We start from the raw sequence: 23316 nt of genomic DNA on the forward strand, positions 1-23316 counted from the left end.
TGGGTTGGAGAGGACCTTGGCCCAGCTGCGACGTCGGTTCTATTGGCCAGGCATGGAGGGAGCGGTGCGTCAGTTACAACAGGGTTGTGTCGCCTGCAGCCTGCAGAGGAACAGGTCAGAGCCTCGGGCCCCCTTACAACCCTTTGAAGTCTCATATCCACTAGAAGTAATAGCCATTGATTTCCTCACATTAGGTAGGCCTGCTGATGCGTGGCAAAACATTCTGGTAGCTACTGACTTATTCACCCGTTATAGTTGGGCTATTGCCACCCGAGACCAGACTGCGCACACCACTGTCCGTGCGTTATGGACGCATATTATCCAGCCGTTCGGCTGTCCGGCCCGGTTCCACTCGGATCGAGGCCCCAACTTCGAGTCCGAGTTAATGCACCATTTATGTCAGACTTATGGTATTGCAAAAAGTCGCACCACTCCGTACCACCCGGCTGGGAACGGTGCGGTGGAACGGTTTAATCAGACGTTATTGAACATGTTACGCTCGCTAGACACTGATAAACAGGGAAGATGGAATGAGCACTTGCCCGAACTAGTTCACGCATATAACAACACGATCCACAGCGCTACGGGTTATGCCCCCGCTTATTTGATGTTTGGCCGACACTTGAGGCGCCCTGTAGATGTCCAGTTAGGGGTGCAGACGGCGCAAAATCGCATGGAGGTGGGTGGTTGGGTACGGGACCACCAGCAGCGAATGGCGACCGCCTATAGGACAGCAGGGGAGAGGATGGAGGAAGCAGCGACGAGGAGAAAACAGGTTTATGACCGTAGGGCCGGTATTACGCCGTTATTACCAGGAGAACGAGTGTGGATTAGGAATCGGAAGAGGGACGGGCAGGGGAAATTGAGTACGTGGTGGGACCCCGAGCCTTACGCAGTGATGGAACAGGTGGGAGCTACGGGGTTGGTGTACCGAGTTAGACCCGAGAAGGGGGGGCGAGAAAAGACCATACATAGAAATGCGTTGAAAGTGTGTGTAGCCCCCAGGTCGCCCCACGAGGACCCCCCAGCTGTAGTGCAGCCCGAGCAGGTAGAAGCAACAACGCCGCAGTACTATGGGTTTTTCTCCGTCCCGAGAGCACCAGACGAGCCACGGCGCTCGGGAAGAGCAAATATAGGCCAGCCACCCCAGAGGTATGGACATGATTAGGGACAGTTGCAGGGACTGGCAACGGAAAAGTGGGGGGGGATGTGACAGGGTCAAAGCAGGGGGTGAAACCATTTTGTAACATTTTTTATTGATGATGAAAAACCTGTATTATGCACTTAAAAACATCATTCTCTTAAATGTATTTCTGCACTGCATGTTTTATGGTTGACAATGTATTTCCCCCCGGTCCCCGAGCCACTTGACATTGGACTCCCCTATAGGCTGCGTGACATTGACCTTGTGACTCCAGACGGCCAATGTCCCCAGGTCACGCTGGTGGCAGAGCAAATGAGGGCGGAGTAGGGTGTGGCCGCCACAAATACAAAAGTAGGCGCGGGCCATTCGAACAGGAGAGAGACAGGCACACAGGGGCAGTGTGGAAGTGACAGCCAGAAGGGACGGTTGTGCACAGGAGGAGCAGACATACCACGGAGCAGAGGTGGAGAATACAGCGATCGCGGCACGTACCAAGCCACCAGCAGCGGACGGTGAGCAGACGGCGCAGTAGCAGCAGAGACGGGGAGGACAGACAGACGAACCCAGGAACGGAGGAGAGGTCCAGTTGGCGATAACGTTGCGCGCTTCATACACTCATAGCCAGACACCTGTCTGGCTTGCGAGTAAGTGTTCTTCTATGCAACGTTACCTTTACAAACCCACGGTCCTAAACCCCATATGTGAAATATACCTGAACAGATGAACTGGTTCTAGTTTCTATGATTGCAGGCAATACGCACGAAGACAAGAAGAGACAGTGATTCTTGGCCTAAACCCCCGCTCCAGTTAAACCCCATACAAGGACATTCCCACCTTTTGCATTGAACCGTGATGAGTATATGATATAGCATTTGAATTGGCACTTGGCACTTTACTGCTTCAGTAATAGTTGGCACTTTAACGCTAAATTCATTATTTATTTGCTATAGGTTGCACAAGCCCTGTTTGTTTTAAGTATTTTGTGATTGTCTGTATTCCTGTATTTTAGTTAGTTAGTGGGCGCATTAGGAGGTTGAGGGTTTTAGTGTAGTGTTATATTGTGTTTATGTTTTTCAGTTTTAAGGCTTATAGATGCCAATGTTTTAGCTTAATAAAATCCGTTACCTTTTTATACAAACCTGTGTCCGTCCAATTCTCTTGTGGGATGTTGCAAAGTGTTGTTCTTACCTGGGCAAAACTGAACCTGTGAATAGCCTAAGACATTGTTATAGAGGACCCTACCTCTTAAATAAAAGGGTGGCGTAGTCTTGCAGTAGAATCACCATTATTATCCTCACAATAATTACGCACCCCGCACTTTATTGTGCACTCTATATTTTATTGTTGTGAGCTTAAATGTGGATGATAAATTACTTATTGGAAAAGGTCAGCATTCTGAAAAGAAGTGGCAAAGTTACATGTGACAGCCTGGCCACCGTCACACTTACCCTACCTTTAAGTACAGTAAAAATAGAAATAGAAGTAATTACTTCTACTCCACTACATTTCAGAGGCAAAATACAATTATTTGACAACTTTAGTTACTTTATAATTTTGTATTATTATTACAAAACATACATTAACCACTTCAGCCCTATATACATTTCGGCCATTTGAAAATAGCAGATCTACAAGCTCGCAATTCGTTGCAATGCGAAGCATTGTGAGCTAGTAGATCTGATATTTTCAAAAGATTTTTATACATTTGAAAATGTGTGAACATTTTGATACTAATACTTTTGTACTTCTACTCAAGTACATTTTTAATTCCAGACTTTTACTTGTAACAGAGTATTTCTACATTGCAGCACTGATACTTTAAAAAACATTAACATAAAACATTGGAATACTTTTCCACCACTGATTAATCACAATAAAACAGACACAGAAGAGAGGCTGCAAAAGAAAGAATAATCTTACATCTGTTGAAGACGCCAGTATATGGATCTTTTTGCAGGGTGTCTCTCAGCAACAGTCGTCCGCGCACATGAGTTTTCCAGCTTGTCATTGTTTTCGAGCGCTTTATCAGATAATATTAGGCTACTAAAGGGCTCCAGATGACCTTCTTTGGCCTCTTATGTCATTGGTGGGAGTCGGAGACCTACAGTAATAATACGCCTTTTAGCGAGAGAGAGGCCAAAAGATGTCGCTTATAGGGATGAACGGATCGCAGAGCAATTTCACAGCTCTAGAGACAACAACTCCTCCTTGTTCGGGTCATCAGCTGACTACAACCCCTCCTCACGTCCTCAGTGGTAGAAAAAGTACTCAAATGTTTTACTTGAGTAAAAGTATCAATACCACATGGTAGAAATTCTCTGTAAAAGTCCGGAATTAAAAATGTACTTAAAGTACCGAAAGTATAAAGTACTCATTGTGCAGAATGTCCCATTTCACAAGTTTTCAAATGTATAAAAATCTATTGAAAATAGCTGTTAATAGCTGTTATTTTCAAATGCCCGAAATGTATGTTGAAGTGGTAAATGTGTGTTTTTATAATAATAATCACTCCCTCAATCAACAAAGTAACTAAAGTTAAAATAATTGTAGTGGAGCAAAAGTACAATATTTGCCTCTAAGAAAACTAGAAATACTCCAGTAAAGTAAAAGAAAATACCTCAAAATTGTACTTAAGTACAGTACTTGAATAAATGTAGTTACTTTCCACCATGCCCCTCCTTCCTCCTTGTGAAATTATTTTCCTATCACATAAAAAAACAATACACCGTCACCATCTCTGTTATAATCATACATAAATCATCTTTTCGACAGATTATTGGGTGAGTTTAATAATAGGCTATTCATTTTGTCTGGAATACAAAATATGCTGTGCATAGGCCTGTAGCCAGTACAACAACAATAACAACAACAACAACAACAACAACAACAACAACAACAACAACAACAACAACAACCTATATTAAAAAAAATACAAAATTGCTATGTTTCATAAACTGGTGCAATGACTGTCTTTTGTCGATAACAGTCAACTGCCAGCCCAGAAGCCCACTATACAGACAGACTCCATGGTTCTCAGTCCGGGACCCTCTGGGACCCAAAGTCTGGGTTCCTTGAAGAGGGGGTTACCAAATGCTTGGTTCCATTTGCATGCTCTCAGAGTTGGGGGTCCTTCAAATTAAAAGGTTTGTTTGAGAACCACTGCAACTGCAATAGACCAGTGGTTCTCAACCTTTTCAGGCCTATTAGTTTGTTGATTACTTTTGATGCAGTAATGGTCTTTTTTCTTTTGAGGTATTGAACAGGTCTTAAAAGTCCTTAAATTGTCACTTTACTGTCATCTGGGGACCCCCCAAAACATCTTCCACCACAAACCACAAGCTAACCCAGGACCAACAGAGCAACTAGTGCTCCCAGCTGAAGCTCCTGACCTAGAAGCTTTCACCAGCTGTGTCACTGAATCAAAATCACAATCATGTTCACATACAACAAGTTCAACCTATGACTTAATTGGTTCATTGCTTTGCAGGAAAATATATATAATATATATATCAAGATCAAGAAAAACGAAATAAAAAGTTAGAGATGTATAAAAAGTACAGTAGGTGGCCTAAATGTTAATTCAAAATGTCTAATTCTGTCTAAATGTCATTGTTACAAAAATGTTAGAAAAAGCACTGTCAGGAGGTTATACAGTACTGTCTGTAATCAGAAGAGAACAGGTGTAAGAGAACAGGTGTAATCAGAAGAGAACAATGCAGGCTTTTCTAGAATGGTCTGTAGGGTTCAGACTGATATGCAATTGCAGACTTTGGGTATTTTGACACCTTAGTTCGCTTTCAGTTTTTATGAAGAATGTTTTTATTTTGTATATTATTATTATTATTATTTTGGGGGGGGGGTTGTAACTATTTCCGGGGAAAATATATTTTCAGGTTGTATTAGATATAAATGTTGTTGCCGCAGCAATTATAACACATATTGCCAAATAACTTACTTTTTTTGTATTTTCATAAAAACTGTGACCATATTAGATTGTACCAAGTCAGCAAATACTGTATAATATGCGTATTTAACTCGATTTAACTCTATGAACCATGAACCCGGAAGTTGTTAAAGCGCTGTTTTTTTGGTTGTCGCTGTTCTTCATAGTGTTGCCATGTCTGCTTATTATAAGCGACTTTGGGCTTCTTTTCCTGTAAAGTTAATTGCTTGTAAATATTGGTAGTTGGGGGTTGCGGTTTTTGGGGGTTGTTTCTAAAGTGTAGTTGCTTATTTAGGCTTGCTTTGCAATTTCTTAATTATTATTTAAACCAGTTAGTGGTTCTCAAATATTCTCATATAAACATGAAAATGTTTTGTGCCACAAGGGAGCATTTGTGTTGTTAGAATGTTTCAAAAATGTTCCAAATATTCCACATTTTATTTCAAGAGTTTTTGAAAATAGTAGATCTACAAGCTCACAACACGTTGCGATGTGACGTGACGCGTTGCGAGCTTAGATCGACTCATTTCAATTAAAGTGTTCATGTGACCTGATGCTTCTTTTGGGCTTGTTTTCATACACATGCCTGTTGCTTATTTCTCGCACAACCTGGCAACACTGCTTCTCACCATAACGTGTGTTGTGAATGTGTTCAGGGACTGGATGGATGTCAGATCATGATGAGGTGATGAAAAACTAACCAGTTCATTGTAGTTTTGTCGTAGATAAACATCTCTATTATGGACATGATGTGTACACGTGCTTTAACCCTTTCATAAGATTTGAATCTAATGTGTGAAACTACATCTTTAAGAGCTGCCAAAGCTATGATGTGTTTCCTTTCCACTAGCTAGCAAACTGGCGACGGGTTGGCTAAGTTTACTTTAAAGGCTCTTTTGGATATTAGTGAACTAAACCACGGAGTAGATGGATAGATTGTGTTGTTGTTAGATTAACCTAGCATTGGCTGGACCGAACGATCCACCGTCCCGTGTCAAGAAGAATGAGCACGTCCCCTGGGAGCCGAGAAGACGGGATCCTCTCGGATAATGCAAATGTCAAAGACACCGTGAATGTCCCCAGCTGTAGCTCTGCGGGAGGAGAGAGCAGCAAACACGTGAGTTGACTGAAATACAAGACAAAGCTATCATAATGTGGGACTCCCTCTTGCCTTGGTGTTTCGCCTTGATTGCGTCTAAACCCTAACATTTAACTTCACTAAAACTATGCCTAAACCTAACCTCACAAACACTATGCCTAACCTGACAAAACCCTGTCCGCCTGGGCAAAACACCGGGAAAGGAGACTCTCCCTTATTATGTCTCATGCCTGAGACAAAAATCACTAGTGAAGATATCAGATGATCTGATATCTTCTGATCTGATTCAGATCTACAAGATCGCAATGTGAGCTTGTAAGATCCACTATTTTTTAAATGGGGCATAAGTGGTTGTGGTTGATCTGCTAAGTTCTTGTGCTATAAATCATAATAGTCAAGTAGTTATTAGCCTTGATTGTGTGAAGATGGCTGCCCAACTCTCATCTCTCCTACAGGACTTGGATGTATGTTCTGGCAACAATGAAGTCAAGAGCCGTGCTGTGGTCAAATACTCAGCCGCCCCGCCTCCTACCAGCTATGCATTGCTGCAGGAGAAGACTGACCTGAAGCTGCCCCCTGCCAACTGGCTGAGAGAGAACCCTCAGCTTGGGAGTGCAGGCACCACTGTGCTAGGGTCCAGCAGCAAGAGCAAACCTTTCTCCAGGTATAACAGTAGCTGTGTTTACATGCAACCTAACATTCTTTGTTATGGCTTCATGGGTTATCTGAGTGAGCTTTGGTCCATTAAAACTTCCTTTCGATTGAAAGAGGTGGTGTACAGATTTGTCAACCCGTTACTTAACTATGTTAAGGAATGGGCCAACATTCCTTTTTATTTTATTTATTTATTTATTCTTTATTTACCCAGGGTAGTAGCTGAGCACAAGTGCTCATTTTCAGCAACGCCCTGCACATAGAAACACACACACACACACACACACACACACACACACACACACAGACAGACAGACAGACAGACAGACACATTAAAACCTGGGAGCTGACCAGTACAACCACAGTCTTATGCTGTTGGCCACTATGCAGCTCCACTGGAGCATTTGGGGTCCAGTGCCTTGCTCAAGGGCACTTCAGTGGTGTTGGGGAAGTTCCCCACCCAGATTTTTCCTGCCGGTCCGGGGATTCGAACCGGCAACCTTCCGGCAACGAGGGCGCTCCTCTAACCTTTAGGCCACTACTGCTCCTGCAGTGTTTGTGGAAGGCTGCCTCAAGCATTTGATTCAAGTAACAGTTAAACATTTTACAAGCAATGTATGCCACCAAATATTAGCCAAGGGTAATATATGTCAACTCCTGACCCACTTTCTTTTTTAATTCTTTATTTACCCAGGGTAGTAGCTGAGCACAAGTGCTCATTTTCAGCAACGCCCTGCACATAGAAACACACAGACAGACAGACAGACACATTAAAACCTGGGAGCTGACCAGTACAACCACATTCTTATGCTGTTGGCCACTAAGCAGCTCCACTGGAGCAGTTGGGGTTCAGTGCCTTGCTCAAGGGCACTTCAGTGGTGTTGGGGAAGTGGTGAACATTCCCTTCCCCACCCAGATCCCTTCCCATCCTGCCGGTCCGGGGTTTTCGAACCGGCAACCTTCCGGCAACGAGGGCGCTCCTCTAACCTTTAGGCCACCACTGCTCCTGCAGTGTTTGTGGAAGGCTGCCTCAAGCATTTGATTCAAGTAACAGTTAAACATTTTACAAGCAATGTATGCCACCAAATATTAGCCAACTCCTAATATATGTCAACTCCTGACCCACTAGAATTCTCATATTGTGACTTGAAAGTGAAATAAATTTGTCTCTGATCATTTGTTATGAAATACATATTATTCTGGGAAAAATTGATCTCCTCACTGTCTTAAGGCTAAGATGTCAAACTGTATGAGGACTTAGCAGGGGGGTTACTACTAAATAAATGCCCCCATGAAGATTGGTGATGTATTGGTATCTTTTCTCCACTTCTTGCAGTTTCGGGATGGCGTATGACTTCATCGACTCCATCGGGAATGACGTGGATGTGGTGTCAGACTCCGAGGTCTGTAGAGCTGTTGAATAGCAAATGCCCACTCATCACTTGATGAAAACGATCACGCACACAGAACTGAAATGATACTTGTTTCCTTTACACCATCAGAACATCAAGAAGCTTTTGAAGATTCCCTACAGCAAGTCTCACGTCAGCATGGCTGTCCACCGCGTGGGGAGGACCTTGCTTTTGGATGAGTTAGACATTCAGGAGCTCTTCATGAGGTCCTCTCAGGTACAACTGGGCTTATCAAGACTCAAAACCTTGCTTGCTACGGCTATGCTGCCTTATGAAGTTTTGCCTAGATTCAAGAGTTGATTTGGACATTTTGTGTACTAAGATGCGCTTTTTATTGTATAGAGGTGCGGTGGTAGAGTGACATTTTGCTCACTTCATTCAATTCAATTTATTGGTGCTGGTGTAAAGTGATGAGACGGACAACTTTCTCATTAAATCAGAACATCGTCTTAACATCAACCATCAGGTTATGATAAAAGGTCAATGTTTCAGTTATTGAGATACATTTTTTACCTAAATTAATGTCTGAAACATTGACCTTTTAACATAACTGGACCAATAAGACTCTATCCTTCACCCTCTCCTGTCTGATTGTTGTTGCAGACAGGTGATTGGACTTGGCTGAAAGAGTTCTACCAGCGACTGATAGACCAAAAGTGGCAGAGGAAAAAGAAGAGTAAAGAACACTGGTATCAAAAAGCGATCCTATCAAAGTTCCTTTACTACAGGTAAGTTAATTGAATTAGCCTCACAGTGAGCAAATGGTGTGTAGTATTTAGCTGTCCTATCTGGGAGTTAGACTTACAACTCTATGTGTGAGAGACTGCATTTTCCTTGTCCCAACTCTAATAATACTGTCGCTCCATCGTTATGTCCCCTCCAGTATAAATGGTGATGGGGCTGCAGAGCCCGTGACAGAGGATCCGAATGAAGGGGATGATGAGAGTGGAGCAGAGGAGTTCAGTCCTTCATGGCCAGCTACATTCACCAGCTCAGCCTCTGATTTGGAGGAATCTGAAGCTCCCAAAGAGGTAGCTAGCTGATCGTTATTGGAAATCATTAGTGGTGCAGCTAGCTAGGCTCTGGCCTAGCCTCCCATTCCAATCAGTTGAGAGATGAGCCGAGATGCATTAGCCAATAAAGATTGCTGATTGGATGTTGTTGGATGGCTTCTCTGTGGCATGTTTTCTTTGTTGAGTGTGACTCTGGCTTACCACATGTCTGTTTCCACGTCTGCAGGAAAGCGTTTTTGTGGACAGCGAGTTCCCATCGGGCCAAGTAGCGTCCGTCCCCAAAGAACAAAATCTCCCTACACTCTTTAATGAGGGAGAAAACAGTCAGGTAATTATAGCCTTGTAGCACAGTTCTCTCAAGACAAGACATGACACCTCACAGGCAGGTGGCTGCCATACTTGTTTGTCGTAACAATATGTATGTTTTAATAAATGAGACTAATATATTTTCTGAAGAAATTGACAGACTTAGTTGATGCAAGCTTTTTTCATACATATCTCCAACTGTATCAGACAGTGTGATTGACCAAACCTCTGCGATAGGGTCTGAGGAACGACTTTGTTAGGAGCATCATGTGGACATTTGAGGACATCCATATGTTAGTCGGATCTAACATGCCTATCTTTGGAGGACGACGCTACCCAGCCGTCAGTCTGCGACTCAGGTTAGAACTCCAGACGGCATTAGTGGCCTCTGTCAACAGCATACTGCATTACAAAGTTACTGCTGTTCCACAGCAAAGTTTCTTTATGAATATAACCTGATGGTTTCTTTTTTTTCTGTTTCTCTCTTTCTGCCTCCCAGGGATCACAACAAACCAATCAACATTCTGACGGGTATTGACTATTGGCTGGACAATCTGATGTGCAACGTGCCAGAGCTCGTCATGTGCTTTCATGTCAATGGCATCGTTCAGGTGATCACCTATGGGCTTCAGTCCACGACTGCACACCACCTTAGTTATTATCATGTCATGGATGATATTTTGTTTTCATATTAATGACTGTCATCATTTTTTCACATAATTTCTGTTTTTAGTTGAGACGCAAAACTATTGTAATGAGCCTGTCTTCTCACAATGGGTCAATGATTTGGTAAAAACTAAATCTGATTTGGAAATGGAATGATTTATAATCATGATTAAGATTATTTTCTGATCATTGTTCAGCCCAACTTCTCATCTGTCTGTATGTCACTGTCAGCAAATGTGTCCACCAGAGTGTGCTGAAGCAGCTCAACTATTACACACCTAGGTTCTGTTGTTTACAAAATGTGTTTTATTTTTAACTGCAGAAACATGCGATGATAGATAGTATTTGACCCCTTTCTTGCAGAAATATGAGATGATAAAGACAGAGGACATACCTGATCTGGAGCACTCCACTTTCTCCACCAGAGTGGTGAAGGACATAGCACAGAACATCCTTTCCTTCCTCAAGTCCAACTGCACCAAAGAAGGACACACCTACTGGCTCTTCAAAGGTGGGAGACAAGTCATCAGTTTTTGACTTAGGGGAAAAGGAAAACATTCAATTGATCAAAAATATTCCCATCTCTCACTGAATGTGTCCTTATTGGTTGTGTTGTTTCCAGCTAGCGGCAGTGACATAGTGAAGCTCTATGACCTCACCACACTGTGTGAAGAGGCTGAAGAGGAGAAGTGTCAGAACCCATTCACCCTCCCTGTGGCCGTGCTTCTGTACAAGTATGTCTTTTCCAGCTTAACAATGCGTTTCCACTCGAGGGTTTCTACAATAAGGAAAATAAGGAAAGCAAAGATTAGAGGAAAACAATACAGAGTTTGTGAACTTGAATGGAAATATGCTCATAAGCTACAGTATATGCATGTATATTTAGTTTGTTATCTTAGAAGGAGCTATGACACAGGTGACACATTTACTTTGTTGAAACGCCACTGATTGTGAGAAGTGGATGCTAGTTCGCACAGGGTGGATGCAAGTTAGAGCTTTCACATTTTGCCTGTGGTTGGCAAGTCAGCTAATTCTACAAGGATAACTGTTCGAGTCGGTTATTTCTGTTGTTTGCAGTCTATAAGCTGCTTTGGCTGCTAAGAGGTTATGTAGACTCATGAAATATCACATCCACTTGCTACTGCGGCTGCTGGCGGGTTTACAAGTTACTATAATATCTGGCAAGTCATTGATGGTTATTTAAATCTTATTAACAGAGAATGTTGCCATTGCCCCAGTTGTATTTAACATTGAGGGTTCCTTGTTATACTTCCTGTTTGTACTCTGTGTGTATAGAGTGGCCAGCAATTTGATGTTGAAAGCCAGACAGAACAGGAAGCACTACGGGACAATCAGAACTCTGCTCCTAAACTGTGTCAAGCTGTTGGATCAGGAGAGGCATCCCCAGGTAAAACAACACACTGATAGACGGCCTCTGATTTCAGTGAACAAACAGAGATGCTTCATTGATTGGTGATTACATTTTCTTGTTGGAACTCAACTCGTAACCGGTCCCGCTCTGTTGCTCAGATCATTGCGTCGGCCCATTACATGCTGTCTGAGCTCTTCCAGCTTGACGAGCCACCGGAGGAGGATGGAGACGAGTCGCTCCGGGCCGGCGGTTCCGAGGACAGCTACAGTGACGAGGAGGGGGATGAGGAAGAGGACCTGCCAGACGACAGTGACGAGAACGGCTCCTGCAGCTCGTGCTCCGACCCTCCGGACGACAGCAAAGCCGTGGCTGTGATCCGCTCCGTCGAAGAGCTGTCCGTTCCCGAGAAATACACATCCACTCACCAGATCAGAGTAAGTGACTAATGTGACACTTCTGTTGCACGGCTGCTTGTTCTAGCCTCTACATGTGAAACAATTTGGATGATGTTTTGTATTAGTTTTTGTACATATTCCCTGTGAGGCACCAATTTCCCCTGTTTTTGAAAGGTGCTATACAAATGAAGTACGATTAGAAGCACTTTGTTCCGTTTTCATAAAAAAAATAAAACTGTCATTTTTTGACTCCCTCTAGCCCAACTGTTCATTCCCTGTGTCCCACGACAAGGAAGAGAGATGCAGACACGTGCTGGGCTGTGTTCTAAAGGTTGGTCTCTGCATGGTATCAATGACAGGTCAACTATGTATAGTCATGCTAACACGCGTTACTGCTTCTAATAAGATGCTAATGAATTGCTGTCACACAATGGACAGGGATTGAAAGCGGTGGACGGCAGCATTAAGAAGGAGAGTGATCTTCCAGCCGCGGATCCGAACACCCCCATACCTCTCAAGTACGAAGACAGGAGCGCAAGCGGAGCCTGCACTGTGGAGAAGGGCATTGCTCTCCTCCTGGACAGAGGTCAGCACCTCCAGAACCAATGTGTCGGGGAACATCACCGGCCTGGGGTTGCAAAACATCATGTTTTCTATGCAGTGCACGGCGAAACAGTTATATCCCCCATACATACATTTGTGTATAAAATATTGCTGCCATCAATACACACAAGCACTGTTGGTTGGTTACAATGTACCAGTTTAATAATTAACTCCATATTGACCTATTTACATCTGAAGAGTTGCTTGCTTCACCTCCTCCTCAACTCTGATCTCTCCTCTCTCAACCCTGGTGGGACTCTGCAGTGGGGCCCTTCCAGGAGGACCAGAAGCACCCGACCCGCTCTGGGATGATCCCCGGCTCCTGGCAGCACCACATGAAGCTCCAGCTCTTCCTGAAGGCCTCTAAGGCATACTACGTCCTGTCTGACGCAGCCACCAACCTGCACAAATATGGACGCGCCCTGCGCTACATCAAACTGGCCCTGCAGTGCCACGGTCGGTGTCAACTTTAGCTCTGTTACCTGTGAAGGTTTATGGGGAGGTCTACTCATGCATGTCAGTGTCACTGAGGGTATGAGGACGGGCAGTTACCGGACCTGTTGGAGCCAGGAACTGTAGTTTAACTGATGATGATAACGCAACTATCAATGATTTTCTTAGCGATTATTCTATGGATTCCTTTTTTGATTAATCGAATGATCTAGAAGTAAATTGATTAGTCTGATTAACCACTTAAGCCCAGCCCAGTTTTAGTCTTCATCGTATCCATCTACAAGCTCACAATGCGATGCAGATCACAACCAGTTCTGAGCTTGTAGATCTGCTATTTTAGCAATTTCGGAAGGACAAAAAAACATATAATGACAAGGGGGGAAAAAAAAGAATTTTCCCTGAAATTAGTTAAAATACATTATCAATTAAATCAATTAGTTTAACTTTTACACCCTTACATCGAAGCAAAAAGCGAAATAACATACTTGGGTAGCACAGACTTGGAATAAACCCCAACGGTCTAGCTTAAAACTTTCCTCCTCAGGTTTCATATAATGCTTATGTGGCAAAATTGGGGAGGGAGGGGGGGGGGGGGGGGCGTTGAGCTGTTCTTACGTTCTCTCTTTGATGGGTCCAGATGCCTACTGCTCAGTGAGCAACACCCTGCAGCCGCCTGTGCTGCTGTTCCACAGCCAGTGCCTGTCACTTTGTGGGGACATCCAGCTGATGTTGGCCCAGAACGCCAGCAACAGGGCAGCCTACCTGGAGGAGTACAGCTACCAGACTAAAGAGGACCAGGAGGTCCTGCACAGCCTCCACCGGGAGTGCAGCTGCCAGGGTCAGTCACACTACACACACCATCTGAAAATCTTTTGTGCCAGGGACTCCCCGAATAGAAGATTTATGTAAAAAGAATAATAGCGGCTGTGCAAGCTCCCAGCGCGGCACAAGGTGACGTGCTGTGGAGCCCATTTTTACACGCTCAGAGTTAGACCTGCAACCCCATTTTGAGAACCACTGCACTATACGGTAACGCACATAGGCCTGAAATCCAAATGGTTCCGTTCACAACATAGTTTTCTGTCTTTCATGTGATATCTTTGAAGACAAATATTCTATAGAATTGTTATTAGTTTTTATTTATTTAATTTTAAATGGAAAATTGCTCTTGCTTGAATAGGTCCTGATAATGTCAGTTTTTCCTGTTGTCTTGACCCTGTCTATATTGAAAGTATGGGATTTTTCATTTAATTCATCCATTTGCGTCGTAAGAGGCACCGGTTAAAACCTGTCTCACTGTTTAACTTTTTGATTTAATAAACACACTTCCTACTGGGAGAGTGTAGTCCTGCGTTCCTTTTATTAAATATTACTTTTATTTTAGGCAGCACCTCTTCTCAGGTTATTTGAGCACAAACCTCTCCTGGATCTCATGTCCGGTGCTCTCAATGTGTCTTAGCAGCACAATGCGCTGTGAGCTTGTAGATCAGCTATTTTAGGTGTGCGACACCCACATGCAACTAAGTATAACTCAGACTATGGCTGCAACCATTGATTTTCTTATGGATTACTCGAGATGCTTTTTTAAATACTTCTTAAATACTTTTTTTAATCAACGAACAAATTCCAATAGATCTTTTTGTAATTGACTAATTAGATTTGTCTGATTAACAATTTAGGACCTATTTATAGTTTGTCGTACAACAGTGTCATGCAAAAACTGAGAAAATAGCCAATCTACAAGCTCACAACACGTCGCATCGCCACACGTGGGCTTGTAGAGCTGCTATTTTATGTATTCATGAAACGTTTTGGGGAATAAAAGGGGCAAATTGAAATGATTACCCCCAAAATCAATTATCTTATAAGCGATTTTATTTAAATTGATCAGTTTGATTAACTATCGCACCCTTAACTCAAGTTTCGCCTTCTACCCATCAGCCTTCAACATGGCCACAGACTTGGCCACAGACCCAGAGTACCAGCTATTTGTCAGCAGCAAGTGCTACGAAGCAGCCAGTGACCTCCTCACCTCCGGGGTTGTGAAGGACCACGGACCGGAACAGCTGGCTCAGGTGCTGAGGAGGCTGGGCAACATACGTAACGAGATTGGGGTATACTACATGAACCAGGCAGCAGCCATGCAGACCGAGAAGGAAGGTACTGTAGAGACATACCATGTTTCTAATATGAATAATTGTGATGGTTAACGATCGTTTATTGCATCCAGCACAAATATATCATTTCTCAACCTGTCATCGATACTTGAGCTCAGTTGTGTTCAACTCGGGTCCAAGAGACCACGAACAGATTGCATTCAGTGGTGTCTCGGGTCTAAATTAGTCCCAGATTAACAAGACTGAAATCCAGAAGTTCTCGTGGTACCCAGCCAGGACTGGAGCTGCGACCCACCCATTAGTTTACCCCTCTCACCTATATCCTGCTCCCCTCCTCCAGTGAAAACGGCAGTGTCCGTGGCAGAGCAGGAGCTGTGGAAGAAGAGCTTTGCCTGCTTTGAGAAGGGCATGAAGGACTTTGAGACGATCCAGGACAACACCAACATGGCTCTGCTGCTGTGTAACACAGGCAGGCTGATGAGGATCTGTGCCCAGGCCCACTGTGCTGTCACTGCTGACCAGAGCAGAGGAGAGTTCTCCCCTGAAGAGGCTCTTTACTACAATAAGGTACCATGCCTGTGTCATTTTTAGATTTCTTTGGCTATAGCAGATATACAGTACAAGCTCACAATTATCAGACTTTCCTGCACACTTTTGTTCTTCGACTTACTTCGTTCCTTGTATATTGTATTTCCCTGCATCTCCTCTCTCTCTTTTTTATCCAAAAATCTATTTTCTTGATTTTATTCCCCCCCCAGGCCATCGACTATTACCTACGGGCTATGAAGTCATTGGCCAGCAGGGGGAGCCAGCCGGCTGTGTGGGACAGTGTGAACTGGGAGCTGTCTACCACCTACTTCACCCTGGCCACTCTGCTGCAGGACTACGCCCCACTGTCCCGCAAGGCCCAGGAGCAGGTAACTGTGCACCAGTCCTGCGAGAAGCTCTGTTCTGTTGTTGAATCAACAAAGGGAGCGCTTCCTTGCTATGGGGACTTGTTTCCATTGTGGTCCTATGTATTGAATTCATCAGCATAGCATAAAAATAACATAATAATATATGTCATCAACAAATACAAAACATATGTGCAAAGGATAAAAAGGGGGAAAAAGTGGCAGTGAATGACACCACCTTTCTATGGGAAAATGCATTTATCCCCTCTTGTGGTCTCCTGATAGATGACCTAGGATCAATAGTGGCACATAACAAATGTTGTGGTAAAACAAATATCACAAACAATAAGGTACAAAAAAACACCAACAATGTGACTTTAAACCTATCGGAGGTCTGTGGTTGGACAAACAAAAACGTGTCTGGTTATCCGTTTTTTATCTGGTTTGGTGTCTAATGTAAAACTTGCCTACTCGGTAAGGTCTTTCTTTCTGTTATGTTTTCTTTGAATTATGTTTCTATTTTTTCAAATTATACTAGAATTCAATACATCTACTTTCCAACTGATTAGAATTCAATATTTGACCATTTCAAAATGTGCTTATATTATAACCACATGAACCCTAGTGTCCATATTCTATCTGGGCATGTCATAATAAGTGAACATAGCGGATCTACAAGCTCACAATGCTTCACAGCTCGGTGTGAGCGTGTAGGTATGCTATTTTAAGCAAATAATTTTGGTGTAGAGGGGAAATAGTAGAGGACCAAGTACAGAAGCCCAGGGAACCATGGTCATCTTAATCTATAGGGTTTTTATGGTTGCATTTTGAGGTCATTTTCTATACATGAGAGTAAACTTAACTCTAACAAAATGTCAGCATGTTTCTGCAGGACACGGGTAACAAATCCTGCATCCAAATTGGGAGCAATTCAATATGCAACTATCCTGTGCTTTTGAGCTTGCCCTGTAATAACACATTACAATCACTGTGTGTGTTGTCAGATTGAGCGGGAAGTGACAGAGGCAATGATGAAGTCACTGAAGTTCTGTGACCTGCAGACGGAGTCTGCTCGCCAGCCGCTCTACCAGTACAGAGCAGCCACCATTCACCACCGCCTGGCCTCCATGTACCACAGCTGCTTCCGCAACCAGGTGAAAAATGATAAAGATCAGTGATTCTCAACCTGTGGGCCGGGGACCACTGTTGGGCCACGAGGGTATTGCAAGTGGGCCCTCAAATACCTGGCAAAACACCAAGATCTTTAAGCTCATGACATGATGTGACGCATGGTGACGTTATTTCCGCTATTGTTGAAAATGTCAGGTTGAGTGTTTAACAAGGAAAATAAACGCAATGGCAAAGGTTACAGTATAATAATGGGTTAAGTTGACCTTCTCTGGATGTTATGTGTGCTTCTGTTTGTGTATGTTGTACGTGCTAGGTGGGGGATGAGCACTTGAGGAAACAACATCGTAGCTTGGCGGAGCTTCACTACAGCAAGGCTGTGCGCTTGTTCCTCAGCCTGAAAGATGCACCGTGCGAACTGCTTCGCACCCTGCTGGAGAGGGTAGCCTTCACAGAGTTCACTATGGCTGGTCAGTTACCATACTAAACCTCAGTCACATCGCCATCCACAAGAACAGACAACATCTACAAAAAAACACTACCTTAGGCCAGTGGTTCTCAAACTTTTTCATGTCAAGGACCCCCAAAATGATATGTATTTGGCTGCCGACCCCCATCAAAATATTTTGTTCCAGGGACCCCCCAGAAGCAAAGATTTGAGTTAAAAATGTTCGCTTTAAAAATATATATATTCAAAGATTTGCACACATTTTCACGATTTTTCAAAAATAGCAGATCTACAAGCTCATAGCGCGGCACCGCCGCGCTATGAGCTTGTATATCTGCTATTGCAGGAGCATAGTCGTTTATATCCTCCAATTGACCATATTCACATGGTGGCCATTTTGCTCTTACGTCATCCCACCCCCAAGTATGACATACAGTAAGAGCTAAATTGACGGCATGCAAATACAGTCAAAAGCATCTAACACATGTGGTGTCTTACTACAGGCCAGAGCAGCAGTGGGGCAAAGCTGAAGACCCTGACGGGCGCCCTGGAGATCATGACAGAGACTCACTACGCCTTCCAGCTCATCCATAACGAACTGCTGGAGGAGCCTGAGGTAGGCCTAGTTCTTAGAGAGACTATCCAACGCACATTACATAAATCATTTTTTGTTCTCACATGAAAGGCCTCTGTCACTTTTTGCTCCAGCAAATTTCACAAACCCTGCCCCCATCGCTGGGATTTTTTTAACATCACTTGACAACAAAGCAGCTGCGCTGACAGCAAGGCCTTGAAGGTCGTAAGGTGCACCCGGGCAATTCACCAGGCAAGCGAGTGGCCGCGCCATACAGCCGATTGCCTCGCAGCTCACACACTGTCCGAGTTGGCAAGCTGTAATGGATGGATTAGGTTATCACCTGTTTTGAAATTGCACACAGTAACACTTGACAATGACATGCGCATTTAGCTAGCTAACATTACCAGGCTGGCTGCAAGCAGGTGCTTCCACCCATTGTAGGGGGAGGACAGCGTAGCCAAAACGATGGGGGTGTGGTTTTAGCAATTTGTGGGTGAAAAGGGCATACACAACTGTTCACTCATCACCTCCTTTCCTTCTCTCCCCATCTGCAGTTGAAGATGTCAGACCCGGCTGAGCAAACAGAGTCTGCTGAAGGTGCTGTCGCCACAGGACTGAACCTCCAGGAAGTGATGAAGTTGATCGGAGTGTTTGAGCCGAGTTTCTCCTTCTTGCTGCTGCAGCTGGTCAAGCTGATGACGGCCGTGAAGCGCAAACCAAGGTGAGAAACAATGTGCCTCTGTCTTGGTGTATCAACCTTTACAAGGTTGTGCCTCTTGCAAGTTTTCACAGTGCTCTATTTGCTGAAGTGACTCCTGCCTCATTCAGCATGGGTGAACCCTGATCAATGTGTGTGTTTGTGTGTGACAGCAATAAGGATGAGGAGCTGCTGAAGACCTATAAGAATGTGTACTCCAAGCTGCTGCGCGCCGAGAAGAATGCACCGCTCCTCAAGCGCATCGAGCACTACCTGGAGCTCCTGCAGCAGCTGACACCGCCAAAGGAGACAGGGGCACCGTCCTCGTGATGAATGGAGACAAGAGCAACAATGAACACTCAGGAGTTCCAATCTGACCTTCACCACCAAGCCCCATCCCCAGGCGGAGGATCCCACGCAATGGCAAGGCATTGTCTTAGAACCAAGTGGAGGTTGCTGTTTCTTTGAGACAAGGAGTAGTTTATGTCAAAATCTACGCACCCCATCTGGAAAGTAGTTCTTCTTCATGGGGCTACTGTAACTCTCAGGCTAGTCCACACACCCAATAGCAATGTCAAAGCAATTTGACCGGCCGTGCCTTTTTGAAATGTTACGATACAATTAATGTTTTCTAATACTATTTTGAAGTTGTACTTTTTTGTGTTTGTTTTGTAAAAAAAAAAAAAAAACCTAAAGAAAGTATTTGCGCCTTGCTTGCTACCCAAACTGGTATGGGCTAAATTCACAGGAGACAAGTTAACTAGCATGGATCTACTTGGATGACATTTGATTGCAATTCTATTTAGGTGTTTTTGATATTCAGTAACACCAATAATGCTGTGAAGAAAAAAAGAGTGACTGATGACTGTCAAGTGCTGAGGTTGTATAAGCTCAAATATGATACAGTATATGCGGTTTTATTTTTAATTATTCTTTTGGCGACAATGTGCAATAGCCAGGCAATGTTGAATATAGATTATATCCTGAGCGGCTAGTTTGTCCGCATTGCTGTATGGTAGAATGTGAATTTATGGCAGCATGTTTGCTGTGACATTAAATAAACACTATTAAACTTGATGCAGTGTTCTTTTTGTCCACGGGCCTTTCAACAAGCACTCTGCCTGACAGACGTAAATTAAAAGATACATTGTACTGCTGTGAGATTAAATGTGTTTTCTCTGTTGATAACACTGGGGACAAATGGCACATGCATAACTTTAAGTTTTTTTTAATTTCCCCCCACATTTAGACAGTTTGGTAATTATTTTTTATTGAAGCATTTGATTTTCCATTAAGTTAAGTTGTTTTGTTATTGTTTCCCATAATCAATATGGTGACTGCTTTAATTTTGAACCTGTTTTTTTTTGTTGGTCTTTTAGTAGTTTGTTGAGCTTTGAACCTAGAACCTTTATAAACCCCTACCTCAGGGGTCTTCAACGTTTTCAGGCCAAGGACCCCCTAGCTGAGAGAGATGAAGCAGGGACCCCCTATATTGTATAAAATTGTGTTTCAGATAAACTTTTGCTGCTCTTTTTTCCCCTCTACATATATAACTCTTTAACAAAAATAGCTGATCTACAAGCTCACAACGCCTCGCAGCGTGAGGCGTTGTGAGCTTGTAGATTGGCTATTTTTGGCTAAAGTTCTCCTCAGAAAAGGGATCCTAGGGTTCAAGTGGTTAATGTAAAACAAAATAATCAATATCACACAAAGATTTGGGGGACCCCCTGCAGTTACTCTGAGGACCCCCTGTTGAAGACCTCTGCCCTACCTATCTATTGAGCCACGCTGGCAATGAAGATGCAAGCGAGAACGAAATTGAACCCGACATCATCGGATTACATACCCAAGTCTCATCTCCTATGCCACAGACACATGAATGGTGTGGACGATAACTAAACACTTAAGCTCATACGATTTAGTTGCACAGTGAAAATCTATTCACTAAATCTATTTAGAGTGAAAGTTCTTGAACCCCAAATCTTTGATTTACTAATCAAAGTCATATCTCTTATGCCACAACACATAAAAGGTATTGGTGATAACGAAACACTTGGAGAACAACATCACCCATTTTCAACCTATCTTCATATAACTGGTCCTCACTATGCTCATTGACAATGCTCATTGTAAGATGGTAACCTCACTCCGTCAAATGGAAGAAGCTTGCGACACACATGAGATTTCCGGAGGGAGGGGGGTTTACCAGGCTAGTAAGATGGTACCATTTTTGTTTACTCACTCAGTGTCTCAGAGGAGTGCTGTGGACAGTTCAGAAACCCGCCTACCAGTGGCATCATCGATGGGGAATCCAAGCTAATAGAAACTGCAGGCTCTCTATTCCTGGAAAGTTAGCATGATATGGAAGCAATTGTTCTTGTGTTAATACAAAATTGAATGACAATTTTGAGATCTTGTTTGAAAAAAAAAAACCTTACCTAACGATGTTACTGGTAGGCGGGCTACTGAACTGTCCACAGCCCACTTCTGAGACACAGAACGAGTAGAAGAAAATAGTGCCATATTATAATGAGCATTAGTGAGGACCAATTATATGAAGATAGGTTGAAAATGGGTGAGATCGCCCTTTTAAGGTTATAGGATTTAGTTGCACCGTGAAAATCTAATAGAATTGTTGGTGAAAACATTGTCAATGGTGATTTTGAACCCCAAACCTTTGGTTTATAAAGCACTGTCAGTTCCTCTGTGCTACGTGCAGACATGGAAGACAATGGGGACAACAAAGTTCTTAAGCTCATAGGAATTAGAAGTAGACAGAAAATATTCTGTACACTTGTGCATTTCTGGAAGTCCTTTCTGTTTCATCGCATCCACAATGTCGGGAAATGTTTAGAAACTTTTTAACACAAGAAACATTCTGGACCTGGGAACGGAAGACTTCATGCATACTTGAAAGGCAAATTATTGTTATTATTATTTTGCAACGATGTGAAATAACGATCAGCTCAGTGGCTTGTACATTCTACCATACAGCATTGCTGTATGGTAGAATGTGAATTTATGGCAGCATGTTTGCTGTGACAATTAGTGAAAATTAGCAGTGTTCTTTTTGTCTACAGGTCTTTCAACAAGCACTGCCTAACAGACAGAAAATAAAAGATGCAATGTAACAGCTGAGAGACTAAATATGTTTGCTCTTTTGATAACGCACTGGGACAAATGGCACGTGCACATGCTGTTGTGTATTGATAAAAAAAAAAACTTGGACCTAAATAGGACGGATGAAATAATTGAATACTTGAGGCTACATTAAAATACATAACTACAACTGTTGGTTTGCATGGTTCTGGGTCAAAATATAGCTCCGTAAAGCAAGTCATTATGTAAGGCCAGGCTTGCATTGATTCATTGGGTCTGCATTGTATCATTCTCAAATGCTGGGCCAGTTAAAAGGTCACATGGTGCTAGTGAACTGGGTCACCCCACCCCAACACAGCAATATCCACACCAGATGGAGCCGCAGGCATTCCCCAACTGTCCCTTAACCCTCAGTAATCTGACTGGGCCAACCACTGGTAGGCTATAGCAGAGCAGATTGAGGGAATGTGATGAAAGAGGGGAGATACCAGGAGCATTAGCTAAAAGTGAACCAAATCTCTGTTTGAAGAGCCTGGAGGCACTCTCCCCCAGGGGGAAATTAAATTAATGTGAACCTGTGAACTGCTACATTTCTGAATCTGGTGCATTTTTAATTTAGCTAAGGTTACTGAGCTAGACAAAATGGAGACAAATCCCGATGCACTGTGAAAGTAAATATGCTAATATTAAATACAAATGTTGACAATAGACTTGAACAGAAATATTGCTCACATATTCCAATATACCGTAGGGAAAAGTACCAATGTCGTCTAATATACTGATGTTCTAAAAAACTACTGTATGCAGCGTTGACAAGTGGGTTACAGTGGTGTAGCTACAGTTCTATCAGTGAACAGAGAGCACCTCAGGGCTTCCATCAGGTGATAACATCCGCTGCAGCAATCATCGTAAAGCTCAAAACTATTCTTGTCCGCCAATCAGAATGAGGTATTCCCTACATAAGAGGATGCCTGCCCTCATTTTGTCCAGCCAAAGGGCCACATTTCAGGCATTATAAGAGGATGTGGTTATACCACACAGTAACCAACTTTTTTCTAGTCACTGACTAGAAGATGAAAAAGTTGTGCATTACATACACTTAATATGTACACACACACACACACACACACACACACACACACACACACACACACACACACACACACACACACACACACACACACACACACACGGCCCTTATATACATCATTATATTTACACAACATACTGTATCTATATACAGAGAGAGAGAGAGAGAGAGAGAGAGAGAGAGAGAGAGAGAGAGAGAGAGAGAGAG

General features: G+C 43.3%; 1 protein-coding gene across 1 annotated transcript; it reads left to right on the forward strand.

Annotated features, from left to right (window-relative positions):
• The first annotated feature begins 5727 nt into the window (after positions 1–5727).
• On the forward strand, positions 5728–19997 carry edrf1 (erythroid differentiation regulatory factor 1). The gene is made up of 25 exons (XM_084076788.1): positions 5728–6204; positions 6642–6850; positions 8177–8243; positions 8343–8468; positions 8856–8980; positions 9136–9283; positions 9492–9593; positions 9809–9930; positions 10071–10182; positions 10601–10748; positions 10860–10971; positions 11534–11645; positions 11768–12043; positions 12264–12335; positions 12443–12590; positions 12872–13063; positions 13698–13898; positions 15002–15220; positions 15518–15744; positions 15936–16094; positions 17075–17224; positions 17515–17668; positions 18150–18262; positions 18778–18944; positions 19094–19997. The coding sequence occupies exons 1-25, from the start codon at positions 6091–6093 to the stop codon at positions 19248–19250; spliced, it is 3732 nt and encodes a 1243-aa protein (XP_083932914.1). The 5' UTR covers positions 5728–6090; the 3' UTR covers positions 19251–19997.
• The last annotated feature ends 3319 nt before the right edge of the window (positions 19998–23316 follow it).

The sequence above is a fragment of the Gymnoscopelus microlampas genome (genome assembly GCF_963454915.1).
Source record: "Gymnoscopelus microlampas genome assembly, chromosome: 13".
Lineage (NCBI taxonomy): Eukaryota > Metazoa > Chordata > Actinopteri > Myctophiformes > Myctophidae > Gymnoscopelus > Gymnoscopelus microlampas.

Excerpts from the sequence above, each read along its gene's own strand:
- edrf1 (XM_084076788.1), top strand. The coding sequence starts at position 6,091 with ATGAGCACGTCCCCTGGGAGCCGAGAAGACGGGATCCTCTCGGATAAT. Across the intron at positions 6,205-6,641 it reads GAGGAGAGAGCAGCAAACAC|GACTTGGATGTATGTTCTGG; the intron begins GTGAGTTGACTG and ends TCTCTCCTACAG. Across the intron at positions 8,244-8,342 it reads ATGTGGTGTCAGACTCCGAG|AACATCAAGAAGCTTTTGAA; the intron begins GTCTGTAGAGCT and ends TTACACCATCAG.